The following is a 15,129-nucleotide window of genomic DNA, read 5'->3' on the forward strand; positions in this document are numbered from 1 at the left end:
CTTACACATTTATATATCTTACAAAGTGATTACCACAATACTCTTGTACCCATCTAGCACCATACATAATTATTACAGTATTATTGACTATATTCCCTATCATGTTCATTACAACTTGTGGCTAATTTTATAACTGGTAGTTAGTACTTTTTATTTTATTCTATTTTATTTTACTTTATTTTTTAAATTAATGGGGGTGTCATTGGTTAATAAGCTAATACAAGTTTCAAGTGTACATTTCTGTGATACATGATCATGTGGTACTGCATTGTGTGCCCACTGCTTAAAGTCAAATCATCTTATGTCACCATATATCAATATTTGGCCCCCTTTACCCTTTAGCTCACCCACCTCCCTTCCCGCTGACAACCACCAAACTGTTGTCTGTGTGTGTGACATTTGGTTTTATTTCTCACATATGAGTGAAATCATATGGTTCTTAACTTATTCTGACTGACTTACTTTGCTTAGCATAGTATTCTCAAGGTCCATCCATGTTGTCGCAAATGGTAGTAATTCATGTTTTCTTATGGCTGAGTAGTATTACATTGTATGTATGGTACTACATCTTCTTTCTCCAATCCTCTATCAAAAGACACTCCAGTCGTTTCCATGGTCAGGCCACTGTGAATGATACAGCGAACATAGGGGTACATATATTTTATAAATAAACTTAAAAATTTTGGGGATAGTTATCCAGAAGAGGGATTGCTGGATCATATTGTAACTTTATTATTAATATTTTGAGGAAGCTCCATACTGTTTTCCGTAGTGGCTTTTCCAGTGTACATGTCCTACACAATCTCTTCAACACTTGTTATTACCTGTCTTTATGATAAAAGCCATTCTAACGGGTGTGAGGTGGTAATCATTGTAGTTTTGATTTGCATTTCTTTAAAAGCTAGTGAAGTTGAGCATTTCTTCATGTGTCTTTTGGCCATTTGTATGTCTTCTTGGGAAAAGTGTTGAGTCCTCTGCCCATTTTTTAATTGGATTGCTTGCTTGTTTGGTGTTGTGTGGTATCAGTTCTTTATATATTCTGCATATTAAACCCTTTTTGGAGCTGTTGCTTGCAAATGTTTTCTCCCATTCAGTTAGTTGCCTCTTTGTTTTGTTGGTGGTTTCTTTGCTGTGCAAAAGCTTTTTGGTTTGATATGGTCCCATTTATTTTTGCCTTTACTTCCCTTGGTTTTTAGGATCAAATTCTTAAAATATTCTCTGTGACCACAGTCCATAAGATTAATAACCTGTGTTTTGTTCTATGTAAGTTGCTGTTTCAGATCTTATATGTAGGTCTTTGATCCATTTTTGAATTAATTTTCCTACATGGGGACAAACTGTAGTCTAGTTTCATTCTTTTGCATGCGGCTTTTCCAATTTTCCCAGCACCATTTATTGAAGACGGTTTTTTTTCCTCCATTACGTTCTTTTGTCTTTGTCAAAAAATTATTTGCCTGTTTAAATGTGGTTTTAATTCTGGCTTCTTGGTTCTGTTTCATTGTTCTGTGTCTTTTTCTGCCAATGCCATGCTGTTTTGATCATTTCTCTGTACTTAATTTATGTCAGGTAGTGTGATACTTCTGGCTTCATTCTTATTTCTGAGGATCGCTTTGGCTATTCAGGTTTCTTTTGTAGTTCTGTACAAATCTGATGATTTTTTGTTGTTCTGTATCATTAAAAAATGTCATTTGGATTTTGAAAGGGACTGCACTGAATCTGTCTATTGCTTTGAATAATAAGGACATTTTTCCCAATTCATGAACACGGACTATCTTTCCGTTTCATTTTGTCTTTTTCAGTCTCTTTTAATAATGCTTTGTACTTTTCACTATGTAGGTCTTTTACATTTTTTGCTAAGTTTATCCCTAGGTATTTTATTCTTTTGGTTACAATTGCAAAAGGAATTTTTAAAATTTCTTCATCTGAAATTTTATTGTTAGTATTTAGGAATGTACATTGACTTTGTATCCTGTAACTTAACCGTATTTGTTTATTGTTTCTAATAGTTTTTGGTGGAGTCTTTAGGGTTTTCTATATAAAGAATCATGTCATCTGCAAAAATGTGACATTTTTACTTCTTCCTTCCCAAATTGTGATGCCTTTTATTTCTTACTTTGCCTGATTGGTCTGGCTAGGACTTCCAGTACTATGTTGAATAAGAGTGGTAAGAGTAGTCATCATTTTGTTCCTGATTTCAGAGGGAAAGCTTTTCACTATTGAGTATAATATTAGCCGAGACTCTGCCATATATGGCCTTTATTATCTTGAGATGCTTTACTTTTATACCTATTTTATTGAGGTTTTTAATCATAAATGGGTGTCATATCTTACCAATTGCTTTTTGTGCATCTATTGATAAGATCATATGATCTTTATCCTTTGTTTTGTTAATGTTGTACCTCACATTGATCGATTTGCTTATGTTGAACCATCCTGTGCCCATGGAGTGACCCACTTGATCATGATGTATTATTTTTTAATGTATTGTTATATTTGACTTGCTAGTATTTTGTTTAGAATTTTTGCATTTGTATTCATCAGAGAAATTGGTCTGTAGTTCCCTTTTTGTGTTATCCTTGCCAGGTTTTGGTATCAGGGTTATGTTGGCCTCATAAAATGTGGGAGGAAATACTGCCTCTTCTTCAGTTTTTTGGAAGTTTGAAAAGGCTAGGTATCATATCTTCTTTGAATGTTTGGTAGAATTCACTAATGAAGCCATCTAGTCCTGGATTTTTATTTTGGGGAGGTTTTTGATGGTTGTTTCCATATCCTCACTGTTGATCAGTCTGTTTAGATTTTCCAGTTTTCATGATTCATTCTAATAAGGTTATATATTTCTAGGAGCTTGTCCATTTCTTCTAGGTTATTGAATTTGCTGGGATATAGTTTTTCATGGTATTCTAGTGTGATCCTTTGTATTTCGGTGATATCTGTGGTGACTTCTCTTTCATTTCTAATTTTGCATTTTATATGAATCTTTTCTGTTTTTTCTTAGTGAGTCTAGCCATGGCTTTGTCAATTTTATCTTTGTTGAATTAATTTTTTTTATAGTTTTTTTGTTCTCTATTTCATTTGATTCTGCTCTAATTTTTATTATTTCTTTTCTTCTGCCTACTTTGGGTCACTTTTGTCCTTCTTTTTCTAGTTCTTTGAGATGTAATGTTAGTTTATTTACTTGCTGTTTTTCTTGTTTTTTGAGATAGGCCTGTAATAATATAAACTTTCATCTTATTACTGCTTTTGCTGCACCCCAGAAGTTTTGCTATGTCCTATTGTCATTCTCACTCATCTATATATCTTTGGTCTCACCTTTGTTTCTTCTTTGACCCAGTCATTTTTAGTAATATGTTACTTAATCTCCACATACCTGGATTTATTTCCATTTTGCAGTTGATTTCTAATATCAAGGCATTGTGGTCAGAGAATATGCTCAGTATGATTTCAGTCTTTTCACATTTGTTGAGACTAGTTTTGTGTCCCAACTTGTGGTCTATTCTTGAGAAAGTTCCATGTGTACAGAAGACTGTATAGACTGATATTTTGATATGAAAGGCTCTGTAAATATCAATTATGTCCATTTGGTCTCATGTGTCTTTGAAGACAGATATTTATTGATTTTCTGTTTGGATGGTCAGTCTTCAGCCATCAACAGTCTATTTAGGTCCCTTACTATAGTTGTGTTTTTGTCAATTGCCCTTTTTAGTTATCTTAGGAGTTGCTTCATGTATTTTGGTGCTCCCTGATTTGTTGCACGTATATTGAGAAGTGTTAGGTTTATTGATGTAATAATGTTCCATTTATCATTATAAATTATGTCTGTCTCTTGCTTCCTTTATTATGTTGAAATCTCTTTTGTCAAGATACAAGTATGGCTACATCTGCTTTTCTGAGGATGCTATTTGCTTAGTAAATCATTTTCTGTGACTCTGTCTTTGACTCTGCAGTTTAGGTGTGTCTCCGGAAGGCAGCATATTTTTTTTAAACAGTCTGCTACCCTGTGCCTTTTATTGATGAATTAAATCCATTTACATTTAGGGTATTGATGTATGAGAATTTCCTATAGCCATTTTATCTTTTGTTTTCTGGTATCTCTGCCTTCATTAGTTTTTTTCCTTTGTGTTTCTATTGTTTTTGTTTGGTGGTATTCCATACTTCTTTCCTCTGTTTTCTTTTTTTTAAGGTATATTTCTCAGTTTGGGGTTTGTTGTGTGTGTGGTTACCTTTAGGTTTATGAAAAAGAAAGTTTCATGTATACAGTATATTTTTTTTCTTTTGAATGCATCTGATCTCCGTCCCCCTTTGCGAATTCACGTTTGCCCCTTCCAGTTTTATGTTTTTGTTGTCACAGATTATCCCTATTTATGCTGTAAGTTTGTTGGTGGTCTTACTTGTAGTTTGTGGCCTTTCTTTTTTTGTTTCAGGTAGAATAATCCCCACAACTATTTCCTGCAGTGGACGTCTTGTGGTGATAAATTCCCTGAGCTTCTGTATGTCTAGAAAAGTCTTTATTTCTCCTTCGTATCTAAAGGATAAAGTAGCCTGATACATTATTGGTAGCTGGTAATTTCTCTCTTTCGGTAGTTTGAGTATTTGGTTCCACTCTCTTCTGTCTTGTAGACTTCTTCTGAGAAGTCTGATGACAACCTAATAGGCTTTTCTTTGTAGGTTACTCTCTTCTTTTCCCTGACTTCCTTGAGAATGCTTTGTCATTAATTTTTGACCATTTTAATACAATGTGCCTTGGTGAAGGCCTTTTTGATTGAGGTAATTAGGTATTCTGTTTGCTTTTTGGATTTGAGAAGCCAGCTCTTTCCATAGATTTGGGAAGTTATTTTCAACTATTTGTTTAAGTAGGTTCAGTTCCTTCTCCCTCTCTCCCTCTTCTGGTATCATTATTATTCTTATATTGGTTTTTTTTTATGGAATCACATAGTTCTTGCAGAGTTCTTTCATGCTCTTTTTTTTTTAATACTTAAGTCTGTCTCTTTTTCCCTCCAGGTTATTTCTAGATTTTTTGTCTTCAATATCATAAATTCTTTCTTTCATTTGGTCAGCCCTATTTGCTATGCTCATTAGTTCTTTCTTGGTTTCTTTTATTGAGCTCTTCATCTCCAGAATGGTTCTCCTTTAAAGTTTTAATCTCTTTGATAAAGTACGTTTTTTGTTTGTTGATATGGTTTCTGAGTTCATTAAACTGCCTTATTGTAATTTTTTTTTACATCTCATTGAGTTTTTTCAGGCATGCTATCTTAAATTCTCTGTCATTTAACTCACATATTTGTATGTCTTTAAGTTTATTTTCTGGAGATTTTTAAAACATTTTCTTTCCAAGCTACCTTGTTACTTTGGTTATTTGTGGCATTTGATGGAATTCTTCTCTGTCTAGTCATCTATACATGAGTGGCACTTCTCTAGTAGATTGATAAAAAGGTCTTTCTGTTGTACGAACAGAAAGTAGGTGGCGCTGACTCAAAAGGTTTTTTTAGCTCTCTTATACTTCTCTGTCTTTTCAGATTTCTGAGGGTGTTGAAAAATGGCTTTTGTTCCCTGGGATGGTAGGCTTATTCTGCATTTTCAGGTTCCCTCAGTCTCCCTCTGAGGCAATGTGGTGGGCGATGGAGCTCCAAATCCTTGAGATCCCAGTGCTATTCCCCCACAACCAGATTCTGCTGCAGTTCAGCCTCAATGTGTGGGGTGAGCTGAAGGAACCCATCTGCTTTTTTGGTTTGCCCCCCCGCCCCCGGCTGTAGACTCAATTTGACCTCCTTGTCATCCTTCCTGTGCCTCCACCTGACCCTGGGATTACTCACAGAGCGTACCCTTTCTGTAGTAACAGTTTTCAGGTTTGCAGATAATGTGCTCTGCAAACTGACACCAAAGAGTGAGGATAAGAGCTTCTGAGAGGTTAAGGGTAGGCTGCCAGGTTCCTGGGCTTTGTTTGAATGCTGATTGCCAGACGACTGTGGCCACATGTCTGTCTGTCTCTGAGCAGGTCACTGGGATCAGCTGCAGCTTATGCTGCCCACAGCTGAAGTAATGCTCACTAAATTTCTTTATTCTTTTTGGTTGAAGGGAGTGCCAGCCACAACCTGATTTCTCCCCTCCTCCTGGCTAGTTCCTGCAGTGACCTCCAGGCCGCAGGACTGTGTCCCTAACTCCTTTGAGCTCTTCTCCCTTCTTGCCTCCCTGGTTCATTCCCACTCGCCCACTTTCAGATATTTAGATGCTCAGATCTGTCAGATGTATTTATGTGTTGAAAAGGGAATTCTTTGTTGAATTATAGCTGTTCAGGTTGAAACTTCAAGGGGAGAGACCTAGGGAGATCTCTCATACTGCCATTTCTCTGACATTACAGGTTACTGATTGTAAAGCTTTTATTTCTAACATACTCATTGGATGGTATAAATTTCCCTTTATGCACTCCTTTTACTGCATTCCATACATTTTGATAAATGGCATTTTCATTTTAATTTTATTTAAAATATATTAAAATTTCTTTTGTGATTTCTTGGACCTGTAAATTATTTATTAATCTGTTCTTAATTTCGAGTGTTTGGGGAATTTTCCAGATGTCACTTGCTTAGTAATTTCTGTTTAATTCCATTGTGGCCTGAGAATATATTTTATTATTATAAATAATTTATAAAATTATTGTATTTATTAATATAAATATTAATTATTAACTTGTTTTAAATTTGTTAAGTTGTGGTTTGTGGTGTATGTTCCATCTTGGTGAATGTTCCATGTGAGCTAGAATAGAAAGATAGAATATGTATTTTACTGTTCGGGATGTCAGTTAGATCATGTTGATTAATAGTGCTGCTTAGTTCATCTATATACTTACTGATTTTCTGCCTGCCTGATCTCTCAGTGCTGAGAGAGGAGTGTTGAGGTCTCCAACTATGATTATAGATTTGTCTGTTTCTCCTTTCAGTTCTATGTTTTTGTTGTATGTATTTTGATACTCTTTTAAAGTTAGATACATACATGTTTCAGAATGTTTCTCCTTTCCATAGTATGATTTTGAACTCATCTGATGAGTTCTTAATTTCAGATACTGTATTTTGCATCTATAGAATGCCATTTAATATATCTGTGAATGTATGTGTCACATGTGTGTATGTATACGCTTGTATCAGAGGAAACCCAAGAGCATTCCCAGGTTTAGTGATTCTAAACTGGGATAACTCTGCATGTAGTTGTACTTACGGTTATGATTTATTAAAATGAAAGGTCACAAAGCAGAATTAACAGAGGGAAAACGAATATGGGGTCCAGATGACACCAGGCACAAGCTTCTAAGAGTCTTCTCCAAGGACACACTTAGTCCTCTAGCAATGTCCTCTATGACAACAAACGAAATGTCTGCCAGGGAAGTTCAATAGACACCCAGTGCTCAGAGTTTTTATCAGGGCCTAGTCACATAGGTACTCTCTGTTTAGCACACAAAATCCCAGACTTCAGAAGGAATGCATGTGTACAACATAAGCCATATTGTTTACACAAATAGTTTAGGTTCAGTGAACCATTCTTATCAGAGGATGGTGAGAACCCTCCTGAAATACAAGTTCGCAGATGCCAGCCAAAGGACCCCCCTTGTGGCAGATCTTTCAAGGGCTAACAGTGTCAGGCCTGCTATATTAATTCTTTTCTGCACAACACACATGCCATATATCTGTTGAACTCGCATTTTTTCATTTATTTTGCTCATATTTTCATCTGTCTTATTGAACATATTCATCATTTATTTTGAAGATTTTGCTTTTCAATTTAAATATCTGGATCCCCTGTGAATCTGCTTCTATTGTCTATTTTTTTCTTGGTCCTTGTCTCTTTACAGAACATGAAATATTTTATTGGATGCCAAACATTATCTTTAACAACAAAAAATGATAGAGGCTCCAGAAAAACTATCTCTTGTAGCAGAGAGGATTCATCTTTTTCTCAGATGGGCAGGTAAAATGCAGGGCTGGTCACCTTAATTAATCATGGGTTGAACTTGGTCAGGGCCTGCACCATATTCATTTCAATACCCACTATTCATTTTAACAACTGACAGTTTTATTTCCTCAGTGGAAGTTAATGTAGTATAAAAAACTTAATTAGAAACAACTAACTTTTCCTTGGTAACCCCAATCTACTTTGTGCATATTGCTAGCTCCTGCAATGTCTAATTTAATAAATGATAATGTATAGGTTTCTTTATGAGGTCATAAGCACTTTGAGAACAGAAACTGTGTTTCTTTTTAATCAGTAGTATTTGCAGTAGTTAGGACAGTTCCAAGCCCTTAGTGGAAATTGTACATAGTTTATCCTACATAGTATAGCACAGAAGAAGGCATCCTGTATGACAATTTTTAGTAAACTCTAAAGAGATTAGTTCTTTCACATTTTTCCCTCATAATATAGTTCTGACAGCTTCATATAGAAAAAGAATATACCGTTACAGGAACCAGTGTCATTCAAAGATGTATGTGTGGACTTCACCCAGGAAGAATGGTTTCTGTTGGATCATGCTCAGAAGATACTGTACAGAGATATGATGCTTGAAAATTATAGCCACCTTGTCTCAGTAGGTAAGAATTTTTCCATGTGACTACACGTAGCAGGCATCTCTTAGTTGATGAAATGTATGAACTTCCTGTAGAATTTTCTGATTTGAAGTTTGAGATATAAGGCTCTGAGATGAACAGTCCATTTTGACCACCATAAAGAATTCTGTCTTCTTACCCCCTCAGGGATTGGTTCATCTGGGTACCTTTCTGAATAGCTCCTTAAGGTTTAACTTTCTTCCCCATCATTTTTCAGAGTCCCTAAAACCAGGCTGTTTAGCAATAGTGCTGTATTATTTTTTGTTAACAGGGTATTGCATTACTAAGCCAGAAGTGATCATCAAGATAGAGCAAGGAGAAGAACCCTGGATATTAAAGCAAGGATTCTCAAGCCAGTGTCACCCAGGTGAGTTCATGAGTACAAGCAGATGAAAGCTATAGTAAATGAGATCTTAAGCCATTGGTTTATGGTTTATCACCTTTCAAATATTTTTCAGAAATTTCTTTTTGTTGCCCCAGACCTTCGGAAGTGACTAAGGACACTTAGCTCATATTCCTCCATTACAATAATCACATTTCTCCATATGTCACTTTCACTCCTGAATGTTTTCCTCTGTTCTTTGACATTTTAATAGTGATTTACCTATACCCGTAATTAAAATCAGTTGACTTCATCTTAGATAATTTTTCTTGGTTAGTTTATCTTTTAGAATTGCTCTTCTTCCCTGTGATGTCTTTGAATACCTTTTGTTAGCTGGTGTGTTTTCATGCAGTACTTCTTTATATTCATTTAACAAATATATGATGAGCATTTACTATGATCCAGTTATATTTTTAGGTAATTAAAAGAGCAATGTGCCTGCTATCATGTGGTATATATTACAGGGAGGGACACAAAGTATACGTGTGTGTGTGTGTATTTTTATCCTCACATGTGGATATGTTTATTTTTTATTTATATTTAGAGAGAGAGGAAGGGGGTGGGGGGAGAGAGAAATATCAGTGTAAGAGAGACAGATCTGTCTGTTGCCCATGATACATGCCACAACCGGAGATTGAACCCACAACCTACGTATGTGCCCTGACCTGGAATCAAGCCCACAACCTTTTTGTTGTATGGGACAGTGTTCCAACCAACTGAGCCACTTGGCCAAGGGCACGCGGGCGTGTGTGTGTAGATATATGTGTTTTCTGGTGTTAGGTACTGTAAAGAGAGTTAACACAGTGGAAAGGGGGTGGAGAATGATGGGATGTATTGTACTATTTGGCAAGAAAGTCAGAGAAAACCTTTTTTGATGAGGTCAACAAAGATGAGACTCTAATATAGTGAAAATATGAGCTAGGTGGATTCTGAGTATTCTAGGAAGAGGGAGCATCAGGTGCTGAACTTCTCGGACAGATGTATTCTTAGAGTGAAGAATAGCAAGGGGGCCAACATAGCTGGAGTCCAGTGGACATGGGGAAGATTGAAGATGGAAGAGATGATGTCATAAGAGGTAGCATGGACTAGGTAGATACGTTAATTTTATTTTGAGTGAAGTGAGAAATTTTGGGGGTTGGTTTTGGGGTTTTCTTTTTTCTGTTTGTTTTGTAAATGGAAACAGATTGATTCATCAAATCTGATTTACAGTTTCAGAGTCTCTCTGACTTCTAAGCAATGAATAAACTTTGGTGAGTGGGTGGTACTTAGACATGAGCAAGAAAGGCATACCACTTGGGACGCTATTACGTACTTTCAAGGGGAGAAGATAGTGGCTAAGGCTGTGTTGGAAACACTCAGACGTGGGAGATTTGTGCAGATATATTGAAGGTGAGACTAAGAGGATTTACTCTTGGATTGTATAATAGCACATGAGAGAAAGAAGACTCAAGCATAACTCCAAAGATTTGTCTCAAGCAACTGGATAAAGTACAGTATCATTTACTGAGATAGAGGAAATTACAGAGGAGAGATTATAGAAGTTATTACAAATTGAATTTTGGACTCAAGAAGCTTGAGATAACTGTTAAAATCTAGTCTGTGTTGAATAGGAGATTAGATGAAAACAAGTATGGAATATAAAAGAAGTATCCATTTGAAAGGCATCAGTTTCGGGTGATGTTAAAGGCTTGGGGCTTCAGGAGCTCTTCTAGAACAAATGTCAGCAAAGTTTTTTATAAAAGACCAGATGGTAAATATTTTAGGCCATGTCCAAATGTGTTCTCAGCTGTTGCTGCTGCTGTTGCTCCTCTTCCTCCTCCTCGTGTTCTTTTTACCTTTTTCTCTTCTTATTTATTCTTCTCTTCTTTTTCCTTCTCTCTTCTTCATCCTTGCTTCTTCCTACTAACTCTTATACTTTTTCCCTCTCAGAAGGTAAAAAACATTCTTAGCTCAAGGACCATTGCCTTGCAGTCATAGTTTGCTCATTCCTTTTCTAGAGAGTGATTGTCTCACAGAAGTAGTCTTGGGGCAGTACACTCTTACAAAGCTTGTAAACCCATTAAATCTCATCATTACAGGAGATTGAGAAGGAACAGTCTGAGTGAAATGAAAACCAGAGAGGCTGGTTTCCCAGGAGTCAAATAAGGGACATTTTACCATCCTTTTACTGTTTTAAGTGGCCCACACAGGTCACTCTACTAAACCTGCTATTTCCTAGTACTAGCCTATTCAGACTCCTATTGTTTTCCTTTCAAAACCATCTACTACATCTTTTTACTTTCTCACTTTACACTGATACTACATAAAACCAGAAATGTGTCTGTGTTTTTTCTTTGCTGGCATGAGCCAACTCCTAAATGACTTTTATTTTTTAACCTAAAGCATCCAGTGTATCATTTACTAGCCTGACAAAGTTGCCCCTTATTAATACATGAAATTAAAGTTTCCTTTCATGACTATTACAATGTGGTTCTGTTCTACATATCTCAGTTTCTTTCTTTCTGCTCTCCAGAATTTATACTAAATACAATACTATCTTATATCTTAAACTTTACTTATAAATGCTTTCTCACTCTTTTTTGACTTTAAAAATGTTTTATGTTTCAATTACAGTTGACATACAGTATTGTATTAGTGGTGGTATACAATCCAATGATTAGACATTATATAACTTACTAAGTGATCACCCTGGTAAATCTAGTACCCATCTGGCACCATACATAGTTATTACAATATTATTGACTATATTCCCTACGCTTTATTTTACATTCCCATAACTGTGCTGTAACTACAAATCTGTACTACTTAATCCTTCATCTTTTTTACTCATCTTTCCAATGGCCCTCCCATCTGACAACCATCAAAATGTTCTCTGTACCTATGAGTCTGTTTCTGTGCTGCTTGTTTGTTTATTTTGTTTTTTAGATCTGTTTTGACTGGTATAAGTATTGCTAACCAGGCTTTTTGTTTTTCCCATTTTCATGAAATATCTTTTTCTATCCCTTTACTTTCAGTCTCTGTGTCTTTCCATCTGAAGTGAGTCTCTGGTAGACAGCATATGTAAGAGTCTGTTTTTGTTATCAATTCAGCTTCCATACGTCTTTTGATTGAAACATTTAATCCATTACATTTAAAGTAATTGTCAACAGATATGTATTTATTGCAATTTTATTATTCATATTTTTCATCTTTTTTTCCTTCTTAAAGAAGACTCTAACATTTCTTGTAATACGAGTTTAATAGTGATGAACTACTTTATCTTTTTCTTTTCTGGGAAGCTCTTTACCTGTCCTTTGATTCTAAATGATAGCTTTACTTGGAAGAGTTATCTTAGTTATAGTTTCTTGCTTTTCATCACAGTGAATATTTTGTGTCAGTACCTTCTGGCCTGAAATGTTCCTCTTGAGAAGTCACCTGACAGTCTAATAGAAGCTCCCATCTAGGTTAATTAACTGCTTTTCTTTTGCTGCTCTTAATATTCTCTTTGTCTTTAACCTTTGGCATTTTAATTGTGATATGTGTTGGTGTGGGCCTCTTGGGGTTCATCTGGTTTGGGACATTTTCTGCTTCCTGGATCCTATACCCATTTCCTTAACCAGAATGGGGAAGTTTTCTGTTATTATTTTCTCTAACAGGTTTTCAGTTCCTTGCTCTCTATCTCCTCTTTCTGGTACCCACATTATGTGATTATTGGTATGTTTGAAGTTGTCCCAGAGGCGCCTTATATCACATTTATATTTTTCTTTATCCTTTTTGCTGTTCTGATCCAGTATTTTCTTCTTCCTTATCTTCCAAGTTTCTGACTTGATCCTTTGCTTTATCTACTTCATTCTTGATTCCCAGAAATGTATTCTTCATTTCAGTTAGTGTTTTCTTTCTTTCTCTTTCTTTTTTTTATTGTTGTGCAGTTATAGTTCTCTCCATTATCCCCCTATTACTCTCACCCACTCTATCCACCCTGACCTCCCACAATTGATCCTCCCTCTATACCTGTTGTCTATGTCCATGGGTCCTTTCTACATGTTCCTCGATGACCCTTCCTCTTCTTTGCCTTGTTATACCCCTCAACGCTTCCCCCTCTGGTTATGGTCAGTTACTACTTTATTTCTATGTCTCTGGTTCTATTTTGCTGTCTTGTTTGTTTTGTTGATTAGATTCCACTTATAGGAGAGATCACAGGGTATTTGCCTTTTACCACCTAGCTTATTTCACTTAGCATAATGCTCTCCAGACCCATCCATGCTCTCTCAAAGGGTAGGAGTCCCTTCCTTTCTGCTGCATAGTATTCCATTGTGTAAATGAACCACAGTTTTTTGATCCATTCATTTACTGATGGACCCTTAGTCTGTTTCCTGCACTTGGCTATTGTAAATAATGCTGCTATGAACATTGGGTGCATAGGTTCTTTTCAGTTGGTGTTTCAGGGTTCATAGGGTATAATCCCAGCAGTGGAATTGGCGGGTCAAAAGGCAGTTCCAGTTTTAGTTTTATGAGGAAATTCCATACTGTTTTCTGTGGTGGCTCAAGCACTCTACATTCTCGCCAAGAGTGTACTAAGGTTCCCTTATCTCCACAGCCTCACCAGCACTTGTTTCTTGATTTCTTTATGATGGCCATTCTGACCAATGTGAAGTGGTATCTCATTGTGGTTTTAATTTGCATCTCCTTGATGGCTAGTGATGCTGAGCATCCTTTCATATGTCTCTGGACCCTGTCTATGTCCTCCTAGAGAGGTGTCCGTTCAGGTCCTTTGCTCATTTTCTAATTGGATTGTTTGTGTTCCTGGTGTGCAATCATGTAAGCTCTTTATGTATTTTGGAGATCAAACTCTAGTCTTAGGTATCACTGGCAAATATGTTTCCATATGGTTGGTTCCCCTTTCATTTTGCTGATGTTTTCTTTACCCATGCAAAAGCTTTTTAATCTGATATAGCCCTATTTCTTTATTCTTTCTTTTATATCTCTTGCTTGAGGGGAAATATCGGTGAAAAGATTGCTGCATAGGAATATCTGAGATTTTCCTGCCTATGTTCTTCTTCAAGGACTTTTATGGTGTCATGACTTATATTTAAGTCTTTTAGCCAACTTGAGATTATTTTTGTGCATGGTGTAAAATCATGGTCAAGTTTTCAATTTTTTGCATGTAGCTGCCCAAATCTACCAAAACCATTTGGTGTTCCGACACCCTTTGTCGAATATGAGTTGGCCATAGAGATTTGGGTTTATTTCTGGGCTCTCTGTTCTCTTCCAATGATCTATGTGTCTTTTCTTATGCCAGTACCAGACTGTTTTGATTACAGTAGCCTTCTAATGTAGTTTGATATCAGGTATTGGGATCCCTCCTACTTTGTTCTTCTGTCTCAAAACTACTGCAGCTATTCAGGTCATTTATAGTTCCATATAAATTTTCAAAATGTTTATTCTGTACCTGTGAAATATGTCATTGGTATTTTCATAGGGATGTGTTGAATCTATAAATTGCTTTGGGTAGTATGGACATTCTGATGATATTAAATCTCCAATCCATGAACACAGTATGCGCTTCCATTTATTTGTATTTTCCCTAATTTCTTTTCTTCAGTGTTTCGTAGTTAGTTCTGAGTATAGGTCTTTTACCTCTGTGATTAGGTTTATTCCTACATACTTTATTTTTCTTGTTGCTATAGCAAATGGGATTTTTTTCCTGATTTCTGATCCTGATATTTCATTGTTAGTGTCCAAAAATGCCTTCAGTTTCTGAATGTTGACTTTGTATCCCAGTGTTTTGCCAAATTCATGTATTAGGCAGAGTAGTTTTTTGATGGAGTGTACAGGGTTTTCTATGCACAGTGTCATGTCATCTGCAAAATGTGACAGCTTTGCTTCCTCCATTCCAATTTGGATGCCTTTTCTTTCTCTTCCTTGTGTGACTGCTGTGGCTAGAACTTCCAATACTATGTTGAATAGAAATGGTGAAAGCTGACACCCATGTCTTGTTCCGATCTTGGAAGGAAAGCTTTTAGCTTTTGCCCATTGAGAATGAGGTTGGCTGTAGGTTTTTCATATATAGCCTTTATTATGTTTAGGTATGCCCCCTTTATTTCCACTCTGCAGAGTGTTTTTATCATAAACGGGTGCGGTACCTTATCAAATGCTTTTTCTGCATCTCTTGAGATG

At 36.1% G+C, this 15,129-nt stretch overlaps 1 protein-coding gene across 5 annotated transcripts in view; it reads left to right on the forward strand.

Moving 5' to 3' along the window:
* ZNF248 (zinc finger protein 248) overlaps positions 1 to 15,129 on the forward strand; it is a 49,386-nt gene that overhangs the window by 14,277 nt on the left and 19,980 nt on the right. For 3 of the 5 annotated variants that reach the window (XM_054576850.1, XM_054576849.1, XM_054576851.1), the window contains 2 exons: positions 8,450 to 8,576; positions 8,863 to 8,958. In XM_054576850.1, coding sequence (XP_054432825.1) covers positions 8,450 to 8,576; positions 8,863 to 8,958 — 223 coding nt within the window. Of the gene's footprint in view, positions 1 to 7,840; positions 7,957 to 8,449; positions 8,577 to 8,862; positions 8,959 to 15,129 lie in introns of all 5 variants that reach the window. The other 2 variants (XM_054576852.1, XM_054576853.1) reach the window with 2 other exon arrangements.

The sequence above is a fragment of the Pteronotus mesoamericanus genome, unplaced genomic scaffold, assembly GCF_021234165.1.
Source record: "Pteronotus mesoamericanus isolate MK-2021 breed Mesoamerican mustached bat unplaced genomic scaffold, CSHL_Meso_final contig_35, whole genome shotgun sequence".
In the NCBI taxonomy this organism is placed as follows: domain Eukaryota; kingdom Metazoa; phylum Chordata; class Mammalia; order Chiroptera; family Mormoopidae; genus Pteronotus; species Pteronotus mesoamericanus.